The 21310-nt window shown below is 46.4% G+C and overlaps 1 protein-coding gene and 1 long non-coding RNA gene across 2 annotated transcripts in view; one reads left to right on the top strand and one right to left on the bottom strand.

The window, feature by feature from the left end:
- Positions 1-971: 971 nt before the first annotated feature.
- Positions 972-9934, bottom strand: LOC119854283. Its single transcript, XR_005292402.2, has 2 exons — positions 9058-9934; positions 972-1440 (listed from the first exon to the last, which is right to left on the bottom strand). It is a non-coding gene; the product is annotated as an uncharacterized LOC119854283 (long non-coding RNA).
- Positions 9935-13647: 3713 nt separating this feature from the next.
- The window catches only part of ERI1 (exoribonuclease 1), a 28237-nt gene continuing 20574 nt past the window's right edge, over positions 13648-21310 (top strand). The window contains exon 1 of the mRNA XM_038398229.2: positions 13648-13939. Within this exon, the coding sequence (XP_038254157.1) occupies positions 13850-13939 (90 nt within the window). The 5' untranslated portion in view covers positions 13648-13849. The remainder of the gene's footprint in view (positions 13940-21310) is intronic.

Genomic DNA, 21310 nt, shown 5'->3' with positions numbered 1-21310 from the left:
GGGGCCAAGAAGGGGCGGGGCTCCTGCACGTGTCCTATTTTTGCCTTTCAAAAAGATGGTCCCCCTAGACTGCACGTTTTCCCACTGACCCTGTGGCAGAGTCACACACTACCTCTAGGGCCCAGGGCTGAAGCAGGGTGGGCCCGGGTACACCTACCTCCAGCCCCATATGCAGGTCTGGGTGTGCTCTGACTTTTAGGCCAGTGGCTGGAAATGCTACCTGTTTGTTTGTTCAGCCCTCATCTTAGAAAGCCTGAGCAATCAACTCTTATTGGCTGCTCCAGTCAGGAGGCCGGAGCCCATGAAGGTTTAAGTGCTCAGCCCTCACTCTCGGAGGCCCATGATATAGACTGGCTGTTAACATGCTGAACCTACACCAGGTAGGTTGAACTATCATTTGTGGGCCGCCAACAGCTTCATCTGGTGGGTGTCCTGAACCCCCATGCCGCCACAGGGGACACCCTGGTCTGGAGATGCAGCAATCTTACATTGTGTTAGTCTTCTCTCTTGTTAGACTGAGCATCTTCCACATGGATTCTAGGTAGGGTGACCAGACAGCAAGTGTAAAAAATCAGGACTGGGGGTGGGGGGGGGGTAATAGGTGCCTATATAAGAAAAAGCCCCCAAAATTGGGACTGTCCCTATAAAATTGAGACATCTGGTCACCCTAATTCTAGGCAGCTTTAATGCCTACTGGGGGGTTGCTCAGCCTAAGCCATGGTCACTGGGGACCATCACTGATTTTTGTCCTAGATGTCACCAGTTTCCAACAGTTTTGCTGTGAGGCACTGTTTTTGTCCAGAAAAGTCAAGGTGGTTTGCTGTTGATGTCAGTGGGAAGAGGGGCTGGTTTCAGGTGTTTATCTGTAGCATTAGCACCAGATACTGCAAAGTATGGCTGTGATCATGGTCACTGGAGGGGCCACACTGAGAATGCTCAATCAGGGCAAACTGAAAAGAATAGGTAGACGATTCCCAAAATTGGTGGTTTATTCCAATAATTAGAGCCACCAAGTCAGTAACAAAACAGCTTCTGCAATACCTTACTGGTTACCAAGAAGCAAAAATACGGTTCCCTTAAACAATCCATCCTTTGGCTCCCAACCAGACAACCAAGTCTAATATGGTGAGGATTACATAAAATCTTATTCACTAATATAAAGTTCTACCAATCCCAAAAGATTGGGCACATTACCCACCACGAGGTCAATGTATATTTCAGATCTTACCCAAATACACGCTTACAGCCAATTCTTATGAACTAAACTAAGATTAATTCAAAAAGAAAAGAGTTACTATGCTTAAAAGATCATTATACATACAGATATGAATAAAGTTCTTACGTCAGTTTCATAGTAGAAATGGTGAGCTGCTGATTTGCAAAAGTCCTTCCAGAATCAATTCAATTGGTTATAGTTCAACAGTCAGCCTTTGACATAAACTTCAAAGAGATATATAGACAATGATATTATTACACCCAAGTTTCATCTAAAATTAACATTCCTTTTTGATCTCTGAATCAATCGAATATAGTAACAGAAATTACAGTTAGGAACTGAAGTTTAGCATCTACAAGCTAATTGGATCACATTGTTAATCTTCTAATAAGCAAAAAGAACGAGGAGTACTTGTGGCATCTTAGAGACTAACAAATTTATTTGAGCATAAGCTTTCATGGGCTAAAACCCACTTCATTGCATGCAAGCAGTGGACAATACAGTAGGAAGATATATATATATATACACAGAAAACATGAAAAAATGGGTGTTGCCATACATCATGAATAGGTCGGAATATGAACGAGAGGCTGCTAGGCAGCTCTCCAACACCACTTTCTACAAGCCATTACTCTCTGATCCCACTTAGAGTTACCAAAAGAAACTACATCATCTGCTCAAGAAACTCCCTGAAGAAGCACAAGAACAAATCTGCACAGACACACCCCTGGAACCCCGACCTGGGGTATTCTATCTGCTACCCAAGATCCATAAACCTGGAAATCCTGGACGCCCCATCATCTCAGGCATTGGCACCCTGACAGCAGGATTGTCTGGCTATGTAGACTCTCTCTTCAGGCTCTACGCTACCAGCACTCCCAGCTATCTTCGAGACACCACTGACTTCCTGAGAAAACTACAATCTATTGGTGATCTTCCTAAAAACACCATCCTAGCCACTATGGATGTAGAAGCCTCTACACCAACATTCCACACAAAGATGGGCTACAAGCCATCAGGAACAGTATCCCCAATAATGTCACGGCTAACCTGGTGGCTGAACTTTGTGACTTTGTCCTCAGCCATAACTATTTCACATTTGGGGACAATGTATACCTTCAAATCAGCGGCACTGCTATGGGTACCCACATGGCCCCACAGTATGCCAACATTTTTATGGCTGACTTAGAATAACACTTCCTCAGTTCTCGTCCCCTAATGCCCCTACTCTACTTGAGCTACATTGATGACATCTTCATCATCTGGACCCGTGGAAAAGAAGCCCTTGAGGAATTCCACCATGATTTCAACAATTTCCATCCCACTATCAACCTCAGCCTGGATCAGTCCACACAAGAGATCCACTTCCTGGACACTACGGTGCTAATAAGCGATGGTCTCATAAACACCACCCTATACCGGAAACCTACTGACTGCTATTCCTACCTACATGCCTCCAGCTTTCATCCAGACCACACCACATGATCCATTGTCTACAGCCAAGCTCTACGATATAACCGCATTTGCTCCAACCCCTCAGACAGAGACAAACACCTACAAGATCTCCATCAAGCATTGTTACAACTACAGTACCCACCTGCTGAAGTGAAGAAACAGATTGACAGAGCCAGAAGAGTACCCAGAAGTCACTGACTACAGGACAGGTCCAACAACAAAAGTAACAGAACGTCACTAGCCATCACCTTCAGCCCCCCAACTAAAACCTCTCTAGCGCATCATCAAGGAGCTACAACCTATTCTGAAGGATGAGCCCTCACTCTCACAGATCTTGGGAGACAGGCCAGTCCTCGCTTACAGACAGCCCCCCAACCTGAAGCAAATATTCACCAGCAACCACACACCACACAACAAACACACTAACCCAGGAACGTATCCTTGCAACAAAGGCCGTTGCCAACTCTGTCCACATATCTATTCAGGGGACACCATCATAGGGCCTAATCACATCAGCCACACTATCGGAGGCTCGTTCACCTGCACATCTACCAATGTGATATATGCCATCATGTGCCAGTAATGCCCCTCTGCCATGTACATTGGCCAAACCGGACCATCTCTACACAAAAGAGTAAATGGACACAAATCAGATGTCAAGAATTATAGCATTCAAAAACCAGTTGGAGAAGACTTCATTCTCCCTGGTCACTCGATATAAACCTAAAAGTCACAATATTACAACAAAAAAACTTCAAAAACAGACTCCAACGAGAGACAGCTGAATTGAAATTAATTTGCAAACTGGACACCATTAAATTAGTCTTGAATAAAGACTAGGAGTGGATGGGTCATTACACAAAGTAAAACTATTTCCCCATGTTTATTTCCCCCCCCCCCCCCCCGCACACACACACTGTTACTCTCACCTTCTTGTCAATTGTTGGAAATAGGCCATCCTGATTATCACTACAAAAGGTTTTTTTCTCCTGCTGATAATAGCCCACCTTAATTGATCACTCTCATTTTAGTGTGTATGGCAACCCCCATTTTTTCATGTTCTCTGTGTATATATATATCTTCCTACTGTATTTTCCAGTGGATGCATCCAATGAAGTGGGTTTTAGCCCACGAAAGCTTATGTTCAAATAAATTTGTTAGTCTCTAAGGTGCCACAAGTACTCCTCGTTCTTTTTGCTGATACGGACTAATACGGCTACCACTCTGAAACCTAACAAGATATAGGTAAACACAGACAAATACAATTGGTGCCTATTCGTAGTGCTTTAACAATACAGGTTTACTTAACATGGCTTTGATAACTATCCACAAGGAATGGCCCTAATTACCATTTCAATAGGTTTCCATGTTCTTAAAGGTTGATTTTTGGGTCACTTAGCCTGCTGGTTGTTTAACCGTTGCTGGATCAGTGTCACATTGGCTCACTTGCCATGAATATGCCTTAGCCATGAGAATGGTTCCTGGAGCAGTAGGAGCTGCTGGAGCTCAGCAACTTTGAACATCAGCTCACTCTTACTTAAGAGTCTATGGCCATGTCTATATGTACAGCATTGCAGTGGCACAGCTGTATGAATGCAGCTGCACTGCTGCAGTGCATCTGGTGAAGATGCTCTATGCTGACAGGAGGGAGCTCTCCCATCAGCATAAAAAAACATCTCCATGAGCAGTAGACACCATGTCGGTGGGAGAAGCTCTCCTGCCAACATAGTGCTGTGCACACCAGCACTTATGTCGGTGTAACTTTTGTCGCTCTGTGGGTGGAATATTCACACCCCTGAGCGATATAAGTTTTGCCAACATAGGCTGTAGTGTAGACAAAGGCAAATAAATCCAGATTTAGGCTAACTTTAGACACCCAAGTGTGACAGTGGCAATGTGAAGTGTTTGTAGGTATGTGTGCCCGGTGACAGGTTCATGGGCAAAGATGGAGCAATGCTTCTTGCATTCGCTGGCTTTCTGGGCAGCGCTAGCGGGCCCTCGCTGGAGTGTAACCATGTTTTTCTAAGAAAAGGGATTAGAATAGTCACACTTGCTTCTGTCCATCCCTTTCTCCCTGCCCCTCTTCATTCTACTCAGCCAAATTGCTTGCATTTTCTCTGAGCACCTTGCATCAGAAAGGAATGGTAAATGTGTTGATTGGAGAAAACTCACTTGACATTATGGACCTGACCCAAAGCCCATGGAAGTGAATGAAAAGTCTCCTATAGACTTCCATAGGCTTGGATCAGGCCCTACAAGAGGGAATATATGGGACAAACTGATAGCAGTTGTCTCTGGTATGGGATAACTCCAATGGAAACCAGACATTTCACTTACTCATTACATTAAATCTATGCAGTAGAAATAGGCATCAGTCCTTAATATGGACCATTAATACGGGGAAATCCAAGAGCCTGTGTTATGCAGGAGGTCAGAGTAGATGATCATAGTGGTCCCTTCTGGCCTTAGAAATCTTGGTCATTACAAACCGTCTGCTGCTCATGGAAGGTCACCAGGTCTGCTCTGGGGTCATCCTTCAGGCCCATCTTAGCTAAGGTAGGGGACCTCAATGAACAGCCTAGCTTTGGACCTGGTGGGTGCCCTATTGGAGCAGACCTTAGCCCAGGGATGCCAACACCAGCCCTCACATAGCACCATCAACTGCTGTGTGACCTGCCTGATGCCACTGGGGGAATATCAGGTACCCCAGCCCCCTAGCTCTGCTCCCATTTTCAGGACACTGAAGAGAGTCACTGACTCCCACAGCTACTCTTTGCAAGCCCTGCAGCACAGGCAGGCAGCAGCCATTGACTCTTTGTAGAAAAGGGTGTTAATTTACACTTTTCCTCCTTCGGGGATGAGGTGTCGACAACCCCACCCTGCCCGCCTCAAAACTGGTTTGGTTGGAGTTTTGGGTGGCTGCTTATTTTATCTTAACCAGTTTGCCCCTCGCTGCTTCTTATTCCTCTTAGGGCAGAGACATTCAGCCAAGTCCAGCCCAAGAATAGTTGGCCTGATTCTGGTTTCACATGCACTGGGAAGCCTATGGACTTGGGTAACGCTGACAGACTCCGGTCGTCAGTGCGCGGGATTGAACTGGGGACCTCTGGAGCTTAGCGCATGAGCTGCTACAACATGAGCTAAAAACCAATGGGCTGTTAGCTACGGCTGTAGAGCAGACTCATTTTACCTCTCTCTCTCTAAGTGGTCTCAGGGCCACTAGATGGGACAGAACATCACACCCAGGAGGTGTGTGGGTTACACTTGCAACAAGAGGGTTGGGCCCAGAACCTTTCATTCCAGACCATTCACTGGGGCCAAATCCAGCCTTTGGGTGGGTCACTGCAAATCCAGAGTCCTCAGACAGAACTGCACCCACTTACATTAGAGCTCACTTTGGCCAGCACTCATTGCTAGGGGAAGGTTCCTCCTTTGAGTACCAGGGGCTGCTCTTTGTTTTACAGACGATGAGCCATCTGTTCACCTCCTGGTTCTAAGCTCCAGCTATTGTTTCCCTCTCTGCACAATAGTGTCTAGTATGATTTCCTGTTCACCTTCCTTGAGCCACTGCAGATGCTTTCGGCAGGACAGTTGTTTGAGGAAGTTATAGACGGAAACAGCTCCCCACCTACTACACACCCACCGACTGTTTGGCCTGGGCCTTGTAGCCTAAAAATAATCCCCTGACTCTCAGGGGGCTAGAGCGTAATTAAGAGCTGGAGACTGTGGTGATTATTTCCATTCCCAAAGCTTTTCTGGCTGAAATGTGCTTGGCAGGGTTTTCATGTATTTGTTTTGCAAAGAGTAGGACAGTCACTGCTTCCATGACAACCACAACAACCAAGAATGGGCTACAGCCATTCAAGGCTGCAGTGGTGAGTGTCAGGGGAACAGATTGCTGGGCTCCTTGGCACTCTCCAGGGCTGTCTCAGCTGAGCAGGGGATGCCAATATCTTCAGGAGCTGAAGGACATGTTGGGTTTGGGGTTGACACATCCATCAAGTGGTTACCAGAAGGAGGACAGAGCACACACTCGCCGCTACCTTGCAAAGTCAATTCCTACCTGCGGAGGTAAGGCAGCTAGGGCTTGTTTAAGGTGGTCTGAGTTGACACTAAGGAATGGTAGGTTTCTGGGGAAGCTTCCTGCAGTGAGAGTTGAGGCTGTGGAATAGGCAGGAAGGGAAGCTCCATTGCTTGGGACATTTTGAAATGAGACTGAAGAAAGCCAGAGAAAATGCATTGTGGGTGCCGATATTGACCTTTGGAGGATATGAGGTGTCTTCAGCTGTGCTTTCTGCTTCAGGCTGAGGGTAAAATGTGCAGGAATTTTACATTTTAAGGCTCATAGTGCTTACCTGAGCTTAGAGACCTGAGTGCCTCGGACACATGTGGGAACAACGGGCTAGCGCGAAAGTAGGGCAGAGACATTCAGCCAAGTTCAGCCCAAGAACTATCAGGCTGTGTCATGGCACCTCTGTAAAACCCAAACTTGGGTGGGGAACATATGAAATGGGAGAAATAAAAGTGCCTATCTTCCCCACGTAGCGCAGCGAGGACTGCACAGTCCCCACTCAGCACAGGACTTTCATGTGCGTCTTTGCAATACATTTCCAGTCTACCAAAATATTGAAATATTGAGTTGCAAAATCATGAGAAATGAATGAGTGCAAAAAGACAGCACAGAGTTTAATGAAAGTTTTTTCACTCCTCTCCAGTTAGTCTGTATCATAATAAGGAACATGGATGCCTGTCGTATATTCAGATACTTCGGCTGCAAACACTTACAATGGGACTGTTTGTGGGCTTATATGTCTGCAGGATCAGGGCTTTCAGGAAAAAAATAGGTTTCAGAGTAGCAGCCGTGTTAGTCTGTATTCGCAAAAAGAAAAGGAGTACTTGTGGCACCTTAGAGACTAACAAATTTATTAGAGCAAATTTGTTAGTCTCTAAGGTGCCACAAGTACTCCTTTTCTTTCAGGAAAAAAATAAGTACATATCCAAATATGTTGAGGGCAAAAGTTAAGCAAGATTCAAAGAAGGATTGGACACTTATGTGGCTGATAGGAAGACCCAGCATCCTAATAGTAAAAACAGTCTTAGAAGGGAGAAAGAACTTCGTGCTCCAGGGCTCAAGCCAATCTCTAGCTATTAGAGCCCAGGATGAGACCCTAACAGGGGAGTTCTTGCATCTTCCTCTGAACCATTTTGTCAGAGACAGGACACTGGGTGGATGTACCTTGGGTCCGATCCTGTCTTGCAGTTCCTATGTCCAAAGTGTTACAGTAGAACCTCAGAGTTACGAACACCAGAGTTACTAACCAATCAGTCAACAACCCACCCCTGGGGAGGAGGGATAGCTCAGTGGTTTGAGCATTGGCCTGCTAAACCCAGGGGTTGTAAATTCAATCCTTGAGAGGGCCAACTGGGGATTGGCCCTGCTTTGAGCAGGGGGTTGGACTAGATGAGGTCCCTTCCAATCCTGATATTCTATAATTTGGAACTGGAAGTATGCAATCAGGCAGTAGCAGAGACAAAAAAAAAATACAGTACAGTACTGTGGTCAATGTAAACTATTAAAAAAGGGAAAGCAGTATTTTTCTTCTGCATAGTAAAGTTTCAGAGCTGTGTTAAGTCAATGTTCTGTTATAAACTTTTGAAAGGACACCCATAACATTTTGTTCAGAGTTACGAACATTTCAGAATTATGAACAACCTCCATTCCCTAGGTGTTCGCAACTCTAAGATTCTATTGTCGTATGCTTTTATTGGTCCTCTGCTTAGAGAAATCCTAACTGACACTTGATATGTGCAAACATTAGCAGACATTTGATGAAAAGAATGTAAATATCCTTGTATTCTATTTGTGCTACAGACTGTGTCCAAATCCAGGTTATGTCTCTCCCTTTTACAGATATTTGTATTGGCACCCTGAGGCCACACAGAGAAAAGATGGTGGACAATCACAGGTAAATGGAACTCCTACCAGAAGCAGAAGACAGATGCTTGCTGTAAACCCAAAGTCTTTGACTCATCCCCCACCCCCATGGATTTCTATTACTATTATTCCTTTTTCTTAACGTCTGTGACAGAACAGAATTGCCACAAAATGATGCTGAATCTATGAAGAGCTGCAACTTCAGTCCAGTTACCAGATCTGATACCTGTTGAACTAATGAGCATATCATTGAAGGAATGGAAGTACTGGACACTCTTTTAGGTAAAATATAGAACAGGTCTATTAACTATAGAAAGGTAGATTTTAAATTATTATAAGTGGAAGGCATAAAAGGACAGCGATGGTTACCAAAGAAAGAAAAAATAAATGCACAATCTAAAGCTTAAACCTTATTACACTAGGCAGCATTTAGATTAAACAATGTTCTCACCCACAGGATGTTACAGTCCTTAATGCACAGACTTGTTCCTGAAGCCTGGACCAATCTCCTCTGATGATCTTCATCTTCTTAGTGTCCCAGTTATTTCCAGCATAGGTGGGGGAGGAGAAAGGCCAAGACATGATGCTGTTGTCCCTTGTTTTATACCCTGGGCCCACGTGCCTGGCAAACACTAGCACAGGCATGTCCTGGTGGCTTTGCTGAGTCACAGTGATCGAGCAGTTCCCATTGTGTGGTGTTTCCATACTTGAGTCATACAGTTGATTCATGGATTGATTAACCTATCTGAGCAGGGATCCTTTGTATGTCACTAGCAAATTTACAGCATATTTCAGTAACAACCATACAGCACAATTTCATAACTTTATACACACACACACACACTAATGATATACACATTTGGACAGAATAATGGGTTTCAGCAGATTATGACCTTTCATATGATACCTTACCTGGCATGCCTTATATGAAATACCATCATATATAAATGTTGAATATGGAGGTTACAGGGTGTCATGCTGAGGTACAGTGTGTCACAGGGGGCACTGTAGCTCTTGACCATGGATGCACCAGTGCAGGAGCTGGAGCTGAGCCACCAATGGTGCGCCCCAGGGTGTACTGGATCCCAGCAGCATTGCCAGAAGTGCACTGATACATCAACAAAGGCCCCAGCACCTCAGGCTGTATCCAGGCTACAGATTCTGGTCTCTGTGATTGCTGGGCAGTGAAGTTCATAATTATAGTGATGTTGCACTCTATAATGCTTTATAGAAATATGCTTATGAGTGTAAATATGACATAACTGGAATATGTTTTATGCTAGATATACCATGTAACGTATCTTTGTAAAGGTTATGATCTATTGTTAAGTGCAAAGTAATGCACATTGGAAAACATAATCCCAACTATACATATAAAATGGGGGGGGGATCTAAATTAGCTGTTACCACTCAAGAAAGATCTTGGAGTCATTGTGGATAGTTCTGTGAAAACATCCACTCAGTGTGCAGGCAGTGGCAGTCAAAAAAGTAAACCGAATGTTGGGAATCATTAAGAAAGGGACAGATAATAAGATAGAAAATATATTGCCTCTATATAAATCCATGTTTCAGAGTAGCAGCCGTGTTAGTCTGTATTCGCAAAAAGAAAAGGAGTACTTGTGGCACCTTAGAGACTAACAAATTTATTAGAGCATAAGCTTTCGTGAGCTACAGCTCACTTCATCGGATGCATTTGGTGGAAAAAACAGAGGAGAGATTTATATACACACACACAGAGAACATGAAACAATGGGTTTATCATACACACTGTAAGGAGAGTGATCACTTAAGATAAGCCATCACCAACAGCAGGGGGGGGGAAGGAGGAAAACCTTTCATGGTGACAAGCAGGTAGGCTAATTCCAGCAGTTAACAAGAATATCAGAGGAACAGTGGGGGGTGGGGTGGGAGGGAGAAATACCATGGGGAAATAGTTTTACTTTGTGTAATGACTCATCCATTCCCAGTCTCTATTCAAGCCTAAGTTAATTGTATCCAGTTTGCAAATTAATTCCAATTCAGCAGTCTCTCGTTGGAGTCTGTTTTTGAAGCTTTTTTGTTGAAGTATAGCCACTCTTAGGTCTGTGATCGAGTGACCAGAGAGATTGAAGTGTTCTCCAACTGGTTTTTGAATGTTATAATTCTTGACGTCTGATTTGTGTCCATTCATTCTTTTACGTAGAGACTGTCCAGTTTGGCCAATGTACATGGCAGAGGGGCATTGCTGGCACATGATGGCATATATCACATTGGTAGATGCACAGGTGAACGAGCCTCTGCTGGTGTGGCTGATGTGATTAGGCCCTATGATGGTATCCCCTGAATAGAATGAATGGACACAAATCAGACGTCAAGAATTATAACATTCAAAAACCAGTTGGAGAACACTTCAATCTCTCTGGTCACTCGATCACAGACCTAAGAGTGGCTATACTTCAACAAAAAAGCTTCAAAAACAGACTCCAACGAGAGACTGCTGAATTGGAATTAATTTGCAAACTGGATACAATTAACTTAGGCTTGAATAGAGACTGGGAATGGATGAGTCATTACACAAAGTAAAACTATTTCCCCATGGTATTTCTCCCTCCCACCCCACCCCCCACTGTTCCTCTGATATTCTTGTTAACTGCTGGAATTAGCCTACCTGCTTGTCACCATGAAAGGTTTTCCTCCTTCCCCCCCCCTGCTGTTGGTGATGGCTTATCTTAAGTGATCACTCTCCTTACAGTGTGTATGATAAACCCATTGTTTCATGTTCTCTGTGTGTGTGTATATAAATCTCTCCTCTGTTTTTTCCACCAAATGCATCCGATGAAGTGAGCTGTAGCTCACGAAAGCTTATGCTCTAATAAATTTGTTAGTCTCTAAGGTGCCACAAGTACTCCTTTTCTTTTTATATAAATCCATGGTCACCCATATCTTGAATACTGTGTGCAGATGTGGTCGTCTCATCTCAAAAAAGATATATTAGAATTGGAAAAGGTTCAGAAAAGGGCAACAAAAATGATGAGGGGTATGGAACGGCTTCCGTATGAGGAGAGAGTAATAAGACTGGGACTTTTCAGCTTGGAAAGGAGACGACTACGAGGGGATAGGATAGAGGTCTATAAAACCGTGACTGGTGTGGAGAAAGTAAATAAGCAAATGTTATTTACTCCTTCTCATAACACATGAATTAGGAGTCACCAAATGACATTAATAGGCAGCAGATTTAAAACAAACAAAGGGAATTATTTCTTCACACAACACACAGTCATCCTGTGGAACTCTTTGCTAGAGGATGTGAAGGTCAAGACTATAACAGGGTTCAAAAAAGAACTAGATAAATGCAAGGAGGATAGGTCTATCAATGGCCAGGATGGGCAGGGATGGTGTCCCTATACTCTGTTTGCCAGAAGCTGGGAATGAGTGACGGGGATGGATCACTTGATGATTCCCTGTTCTGTTCATTCCCTCTGGGGCACCTGACATTGGCCACTGTCAGAAGACAGGATACTGGGCTGGATGGACCTTTGGTCTGACCCAATATGGCTGTTCTTATGTTCACCTTTTGCATTTGCTTTTTCTATAAATATTCTAGCAAACCCTAGCAGGAATGTTAATTGCAACTGTTCACACTAGAAACCTGATCATATGAGTTATGCTCATCCAATCAGGGAACAGAAATATACTGTACCATGTGTCCAATAACACTTGGAACTTCAAGGTTTGAGTATCAAATACTCGCTCGTAAACCACTCTTAAACAAAAAGCAAACGAAGAATTAGTCACAGTTAAATGATGTAAGAGAAATATGTTTCATGAGCATAAATGTCCATGCCTCTGAGATGAAGCAACTTCTTACTTTCTTTACTGACTGATTATTCCATAATTGTCCATTTTGGTTTGTAGGATTTTTGCACCTTCCTCTGAAGTAGCTGATATCAGCAACTGTTAGCTGGACTAAACGGACTATTATTTTGATCCCATATGGCAATTCCTCTCTTCCTCAAATCACTCAGTATGTGAGTTTTTCCCTTCTAATTCTTCTCCCTGCACAATTAAAAGAAGAGGAAATTATCAGATTCTTTCTCAAATTACGTGTTACAAATGATTTGCCCGGCTCTGCTTCTGCCAAATGCATTTTTCTTGTTCTGAAGGGTGCTGCCAGCGTAGCCAGAGAGCCAGAGCCAGCACGGAGCAAGCTAGATCCTACAAAGGAAAAACGTGCTAAAGGTGAGTAAGATGTTGTGTCTTGGCAGAGGAAGGTATTTATGCCTCTCTTTGGAAAATATTGTAATCAATGCTATGTAGTGTGGCACAGGTGCTATGGGCAGTGAGCACTCGGAGTGGAAAACCAGCTAAGGCAAAGCCATAGATTAATTAGCGGTATAATCAGGTGCTTAGTAAGCCACAGCAAAACGCATTGGGCCCGATTCTGCCACTCTTCCCTTACTTGAGTGCCCTTTCTTGAATAGTGCCTATGGCAGCCATTTGTATGACACAATCGTCTGTGTTTGTCTAGCGGAAGGCAAGCAGGCTGTCTTCTTCACTGGAGAAGGTGAGCATGATCACACTAGCTCTCATGCTAGGCAAGCTCTCTGCCACTTGAGCAACTCCCTCTCTGCTACTGGCTCACTGACCACTGATGTCAAGGTATCAGGGGCGCCAATGGGCTGGGACTCAGATGGTGGGACTGGAAGTCGAGTAGAGCCGAAGCCCGTGTAAGGCTGAGGTCTGCAGGAGTGAGTTAGTCTCACCCATGGATCCCTGAACGACGCTCATTTAACACTCAGATAAATATAAAATCTCCCCTCTGTATTTTCCACTGCATGCATCCGATGAAGTGGGCTGTAGCTCACGAAAGCTGATGCTCTAATAAATGTGTTAGTCTCTCAGGTGCCACAAGTCCTCCTGTTCTTTTTGCGGATACAGACCAGCACGGCTGCTACTCTGAGACCTTTCCTGTGTAGTTTATGTGCTGCGCGCCGCCGGGGGCTCTTCCCAGTTTGGGGCGCCGCTGAGGCCAAGCCCCGGAGAGAGGTGACAGGGCCACGGGGCAGAGCCTCCAGCGCCCACTGCTCCCCGAGGGGCCGGCGGGCCCCCCCCACGCAGCCACCGGGGGCAGGCCCGGGAAGCCCCGGCCGGCCGGCCGCAGAGGCGGGGCTGCGCGGCGACGTCCCCTGCGTGCCCCGTGGGAGCGGTTGCTCCGCCTCTTCCCAGCGCCGAGCGCGGCGGGCGGCCTGGCGAGCGGCGGGCCGATGGAGGAGCAGAAGGAGAACCGGCCGCAGGGAGCCCGCCATGAGGCGCTGGCGCGCGCAGAGCGGCCCGCGCTCCCCAGCCACACGCCGGTCAGTATCGCGCGCCACCGCCCGACGCAACGGGCCTAACCGCCGTCACGCGACGCCACAACGGCTGTGACTGGCCGCAGCAGCCATAGCCCCCGTTCCGAGGGGTGGGGTGGGCTCGGCTCGCTTCCCGCGTCCCGGCGTGGGTGCCCCGTGGCGTCACGCCCTGGGTGGGTGTGTGCGCGCGCGCGGGGTGCCCCGTGGCGTCATGCCGTGGGTGTGTGTGTGTGTGTGTGCGCGCGCGGGGTGCCCCGTGGCGTCACGCTGTGGGGGTGTGTGTGCGCGTGCGCGTGCGCGCGCGCGGCGGGATACTTTTCTGCTCTCCCGGGGTGCGTGTTGTGGATCTGCCCGCGTGCCTGCTGGGGCGTAGGGTCTCCTCCCATGATGCACTGCGTGTATCTGATCGAGGAAAGGCCCGTGGTCTTCCCCACCTTCCAACCAGCTGCTCCCGGCCCAGGCCACGAAGGAGACCTGTGCTGCTCTCAGCCCAGAGCTGGGCTGGCAAAGAGTGGTTAGGGCCGAGAGGCAGTGCTGAACACCCCAAAAGGCATGTGGAGAGCCTTGGCTGAGCTCCCATCAACAGTCTTTGCTCCTGAAGAATTATTCTAGTTAAGTGATAGCGCCAGGCTTTTGCTGTGTTTTTGTGGAGCAGCCCACTATGATAATGAGCTTAGTCGAGACTACAGGGATGTAGCTCCAGTGCATAGGCCAGTAGTGTGGATGCAGACTCCAGTAATGGAAGGGGCTTTTCTGTCGCTGAAGAAACACCACCTCCCCAGGCGGTGGTCGCTGGGTAATAGAAGTGTTCTTCCATTGACCGAGCTGTGTCTTCACAGGGCTTAGGTTAGGTTAGTTATGATGCTTAGGAGGCTGTGGATTTTTCATACCCCTGAGTGCTGTACCTATGTCAACCTAAGTTTTTTAAGTGTAGACCAGGCCTTGATACCCTTCCAAAGTTAACCTGGGAAAGGGCACTTAGACCAGAATAAGTGTGTCCCTCTCAGGGAGTTACGCCAGTGTAACTATAGTGCTTTAAAGTCATTCCATACTTTTTACTGGTATAACTTCTGTATGTAAACACACCCTTACAAAACTCTCGCTATTACCTCTAGAAACTCAGATTTCTGAATAAACAGTCTTAGGGCTTGGCTACACTTGCGAGTTACAGTGCGTTAAAGGAGCCCTGGGCGCACTAGCTCACTACCCATCCATGCTGGCAAGGTACATAGAGTGCTCTGACTCCGCGGCTGGTCCGCTCCTGGAACTCCACCTCGGCGAGTGGAATAACATTTTGTGCATCTCCACTGGAGCGCCACGGCGCCAGTGTGGACATCCTGGTCTGTTACTGCACTCTGATCAGCCTCCAGAAGTGTCCCACAATGCCTGTTCTAGCCACTCTGATCATCACTTTGAACTCGACTGCTCTGCCCTCGAGTGACCAACCGTCAGAATTCTTTAAATTCTCTGGGAATTTTGAAAATCCTCTTCCTGTTTGCTCAGCCAGGCGTGGAATGCTGTCAGTGAATCTTTCCAGGTGACCATGCCTCCAAGCGCCAGGCGATCCCCAGTATGGAGCAATGGCAAGGTGCTGGACCTCATCAGTGTTTGGGGGGAGGAAGCTGTCCAGTCCCAGCTCTGCTCCAGCCGTAGGAATTACGATACTTTCGGGCAGATATCAAGGGACATGATGAAAAGGGGCCATGACCGGGATGCACTGCAGTGCAGGGTTAAAGTGAAGGAGCTGCGGAATCCTACCACAAAGCCCGTGAGGCAAACAGCCGCTCCGGTGCTGCCCCCATGACCTGTCGTTTCTACAAAGAGCTGGACGCGATACTTGTGGGCGACCCCACCTCCACTCCGAGGACCCACCATGGACACTTCAGAGCCCAGTTCAACAATGCGGGATGAGGAGAAGGAGCAGCAGCAAAGCGGGAGTGAGGGTGCTGAGGCGGAGGAAGACACCATGGAATCGCTAGATGCAGGCAGCCAGGAGCTGTTTTCAAGCCAGGAGGAAAGTAGCCAGTTGTGGCAGCCAGTGCTTGGGGAAGGACAAACACCAGAGGAAGTTCCCGGTAAGCGGCTTTTATTTTGGGAAGGAAGTTGTTTGGTGCAGGCTCTTGGGGCGAGGAGGGTTAGGGATGCATGCATGCCTAGATGCGGAATAGGGTGTTGATGTGCTCTCTTACATCGTGGTAATCGGCCTCAGTGGTCTCTCTTCAAAGGTCTCATGCAGAAGCTGGGTAATGCGCTTGCACAGGTTTCTCAGGAGAACCACTGTTGTCCTCATCCCAGTAAGGCTAACTTGTCCGTGCCACTGTGCCGTGAGGGGCGGGGGGACCATTGCTGCACACAGACAAGCTGCATATTGGCCAGAGCGGAATCTGCATTGCAGTAGAAGACCCTCCCTTGCTTCCCAGGTCACCCTCAGCAGCGAGATATCTTCCAGGACGAACTCCTGTGGAAAATGTGGGGACAGTGTTCAGTATGGGGTCCCCTGCTGCTCTTGGCTCTCCCCAAGGCACTGAAACCCAGAGGACAGTACAGCCGTGAAACAATCAGTCCCGCTTGACCCTGTGCTTACTCACCATTTTGGGGCTCCTGTGGATTAAGTGCACTCGCTTTGGGACAGGCAAATCATGCCATTGTGTAGACTGTGCTTGCCCTTAAGTATGGGAGAATCATTGCTCTCTCTGGTGTGAACAATGCTGCCTCTGTTAAGTGTTGCATTTTGCCTTTACAGATGCAATCTTGAGATCTCAACCGTCCCTGTTATCACCGGCTGAAAGACTCCAAAGAATCAGAAAGAGGCCATGTAGAAGCAAGGAAGACATGTTGCATGAAGTAATGCAGCATTCAAGTAATGAAAATCAAAAAGTGCAGGAGTGGTGGGACAGTGAAAGGAGGATCCGTCAGCAGAATGAGGAGCGCCGGCGCAAAAGCGCGGTGCTCCGGCAGCAAAGCACAGATCAGCTGATAAGCATAATGGAGCGCCATGCGGACTAGATCCAGGTGCTCGTAGCCATGCAGGCGGAGCACTACCGTGCGTGACCCCCCCCTGCAGCCCTTGTCCCAAAACTCTTTCCCTTGTTCCCCCATGTTACCTCCAACCCACTTTCCTCAACATCCGGGTTCTTACCGCCACCAGCTGCCTCTAACACCTGTAGCTTCACCACCCAGCCCTGAAAACTACGACCCCTGTCCTCTGCACTCAACTCTCATCACCATGCAGTATAGCTATCCTGAAGTGTAGCACACATTGCACAGTACTCCAGACAGGAAGGCTGAGTATGATAACGGGACATACGCAAATCTCTGATTGTACCATTCCCCACCCCACCTCCTTACCCTTTCTGTTTCCCAAGCAGTTGTGTTTCTTTTCAATAAATGAATTTTCTTTTCAATAAATGGATGTTTTGGCTTTGAAAACATTCTTTATTATTGCATAAAGTAAAAAATACCTTAGCCCAGGAAAGAAACAGGCACTGCAAGTCAGTATAGCAAGCAAAGATTCCTACTAACGTTGGAATCACTGCACTTCACTCCTGTGCAGGGCACCAGACATTACTGGTGGCTTTCAGCCTTAAATTGCTCCCTCAAGGCATCCTTAATCCTTGCAGCTCCACGCTAGACCCCTCTAATAGCCCTGCTCTCTGGCTGTTCAAATTCAGCCTCTGGGTGTTGAACTTCCGAGTTCCATGCCTGAGTGAATCGTTCACTCTTCCCGTCACAAATGTTATGGAGGGTACAGCACGTGCATATAACCGCAGGGATGCTGTCATCGGCCAGGTCCAGCTTCCCATACAGAGAGCACCAGCGGGCCTTTAAATGGCCAAAAGCACACTCCACAGTCATTCTGCACCGGCTCAGCCTGTTGTTGAACTGCTTCTTGCTGCTGTCAAGGCTCCCTGTGTAGGGTTTCAAGAGCCCCGGCATTAAAGGATAAGCGGGGTCTCCAAGGATCACAATGGGCATTTCGACTTCCCCTACGGTGATTTGGGAAAAAAGTCCCAGCTTGTAGCTTTCTGAAGAGGCAAAGTTCCAAAAGATGTGTGCGTCATGCACCTTTCCCGGCCAGCCTGCGTTAATTTCCATGAAATGCCCACGATGATCCACAACCGCCTGGAGAACCATAGAGAAATACCCCTTCTGATTAACGTTCTCGGAGGCTAGGTGGGCTGGTTCCAGAATTGGAATATATATGCCATCTATCGCCCCTCCGTGATAGGGAAACACATTTGTGCAAAGCCATCCCCAGTGTCATGCATGTTACCCGGAGTCACGGTTCTTCTGAGCTGGATGCAATTAATGTTCCTGCAAACTTGCATCAAGACGATTCCGACAGTCGACTTCCCCACTCCAAACTGGTTAGCAACCGATCGGTAGCTGTCTGGAGTTGCCAGCTTTCAGATTGCAATAGCCACCCGCTTCTCCACCGTCAGAGCAGCTCTCAATCTCATGTCCTTGCGCCGCAGGGTTGGGGCGAGCTCCTCACATAGTCCCATGAAAGTGGCTTTTCTCATCCGAAAGTTCTGCAGCCACTGCTCGTCATCCCAGACTTGCATGACTATGTGATCCCACCACTCAGTGCTTGTTTCCTGAGCCCAAAAGCAGCGTTCCACGGTGGAGAGCATGTCCGTGAATGCCACAAGCAAACTCATGTCATATGCATTACTTGAGTCGATATCGTCGGAGCCCTCACGATCACTTTGGATCATAAGGAATAACTCGACTGCCAAATGTGACGTGCTGCCGAGACTCGTCAGCATACTTCTCAGCAGTTCGGGCTCCATTCCCGCAGACTGAACGGGAAGACAGAGCACGCAGTACAAAAAATGTTGAAAGATGGCGCCAAATGTGGACGGAAGCCAGGGATTTCTGGGATGCGAACCGATGCATCACGGGGCATTGGGACGGGACCCAGAATGCCTTGCACCCTCTGCCACCTTCCCAGAAGCCACAGCTCCAGAATGGTAAGAGGTGCTCTGTGGGATAGCTGCCCATAATGCATTGCTCCCAGTGCCGCTGCAAGTGCTGCAAATGTGGCCATGCCAGAGTGCTTGTTCCTGTCAGTGTGGACAGACTTAAGCGCTTTCCCTACTGTGCTCTCCGAAGGCAGGTTTAACGCAACTCGCTCTACATCTGCAAGTGTAGCCATGCCTTTACAGTGTTAAACCACTTCTCTGGCTTTTAAAAATTCATTTGCTCACATGTTTTAACCCAGTGATACACAGACTGAGGCTTGTGAACTGCAAGTGGCTCTTTAATGTGTCTCTTGCAGCTCTTTGCAGCACATGATGTTAAAACAATGGGATTTAATTATTAACCAGTCTAAGTTAGGATGCTTTTACTATTTTGTTAACCAATTGTAGTTGATAAAATAATAATACTTGGTCGGTCATTTTGCTGTGAGAATAGTATATATAATATAAATAGGAAATGAAACAATGAATTCACACTACTGTGGGTAACGCTGATTGTTAATTTGGCTCCTGAACCACTGGGGTCTGAATATCACTGTTTCAACTATTGGCTTTTAAACACTGGTGAAGACAGGATTTAACACTTCTTTTGAAAAAAGATCAACCTTTGGGGGAGATGTCAGTGCTTGGGACTCTGGATAGAGACATGGATGAGGAAGTCAGCTTGATTTGTCATCTGTGGATTTTGGAGAGCCAGTGTGTGAAGGAAAACCTACTTCTCTCCCCAGATAGGCTGCTTAATGGCAGTCTGCTAGCTAAGCTGTGACCCTCACATGTAGGAGCCAGATAATGAGAAAATCCTACTGATTTCATTTTACCAAACTAAAAAGTGTGTGTGGGATTGGATTTGCAGGCAGTGGGTATTGCAGAAACCCACATATTACGTATGATCCTTATTGTACCTGGGATTATCATCCTCCATGAATGTGAAATTATATCAAAAAGAGTTGTTAAAGAAATAAGAAGGATAAAACAGTAACCAAGACAAAGAACATCTCATATACAATAGCCAGCTTTATAGCTGTAAAGAGGGACCCCTCAGCCTTAAGTCTGATGGGAGGGCTGCTCTGTTAAAAGGTGTTGATGGGGGTGGGAGGGAGTGTCAGCAGACCGTGAGCTGACAAGCATAGCTGTAACTAACAGAGGGAGTGGAGAGGGGCCACTGAGGCTAAATCATGTCTACCTAGGGGCTCATGGGGAAAGCCATAAATAATACAATGTCCTTGTAGGTATTGTAGGTTAAAAATAACATTCTCTAAGATCTGTGTCCTGTTTGAGCAAAATGTATCATATTTTGTTTTGGAGAAAATGCTCCTGTGTCACTGCATATTGTTACTGACTACAGGCCCCTGAAGGAGAACTTTTTGTCAGGGTCCAAGTCTAGCTGCCTGCTATGTGACATAGTGGGCAATATGGGAGGTGTAACCCAAGAGACCTATTGGAGAATGGTTGGATTAAGTGGTGTACTTGGGGAACTGGAAAAAGTGTCTCAGATGGCACATTCTGCACCTGGACTGTGACACCATGGTGAGAGGAGTAGGACAACTAGCTGTCCATGAGTTCATGCTGACAGAATAGCTTGCCAAAATATTAAGTTTACAGCCATTGTTTCTTGTCACTGCAGTTAGGAAACTTGGGAATTGCCATGTTGAATCAGGCTGTGGTCTAAATAGTGAAATATCCTTTTTCTGGCAATGTCCCACCATCAAATGCTTCAGTTGGAACATCTGTCTCCCAGAGAAGTCACCTCCTGATTACTAGGAGTTGGAGATCAGTGTAAGTCCGAAGCACAATGTTTTATATCCCTTTCAAAACTCTTAAAAATACTTATTATTGTAACTAGTCTTTCTTTTTATATAGGCCAACGTCCATTCCCTCAGATACTTGTTAAATTAGGCTAGTCTTGCTTTTTGAAGGAAGTTGATGACGAGAATTTATTTAAATAAAAAAAAAATTCTATACGTAAGTGCTGTGTGATTAGTGACAGTCTTTGCTAAGGCAGAGACCTGCATGTATATTTTTAAAAAAAAAAAGCAAGAAAATATGGATATTGTTCCAAAACAGTGGTCCCAAATCCTGCAGTTTATCCAATAGAGTTGTTTCTAATGTGTTTTGGGCTGAGTCTTCTGCAGTAAATATTTTATTTTTTTATCCAATCCCCTTGTTTTTTTCAACAGTCCCTAAGCCTGGCACATTCTTTCAGCTAAAACATTTTATGCTTTCATTTCTATACGATTGATTTACCTTTTCTAAAATGTATTCAGACTTTGGTTCTGTGTTGTTTAAAATGTCTTCCCTGTTAACCCCAGTACTTGGCAGGCCACTAGGTTTCATTGAAGAGCAGTCACCTAACTATTTAGAAACAATTTCAATATTTTACATAAAGAAATCAGTC

Source organism: Dermochelys coriacea, chromosome 4 (genome assembly GCF_009764565.3).
Source record: "Dermochelys coriacea isolate rDerCor1 chromosome 4, rDerCor1.pri.v4, whole genome shotgun sequence".
NCBI classification, from domain to species: domain Eukaryota; kingdom Metazoa; phylum Chordata; order Testudines; family Dermochelyidae; genus Dermochelys; species Dermochelys coriacea.
This window is presented reverse-complemented; position numbering and strand designations above follow the sequence as displayed.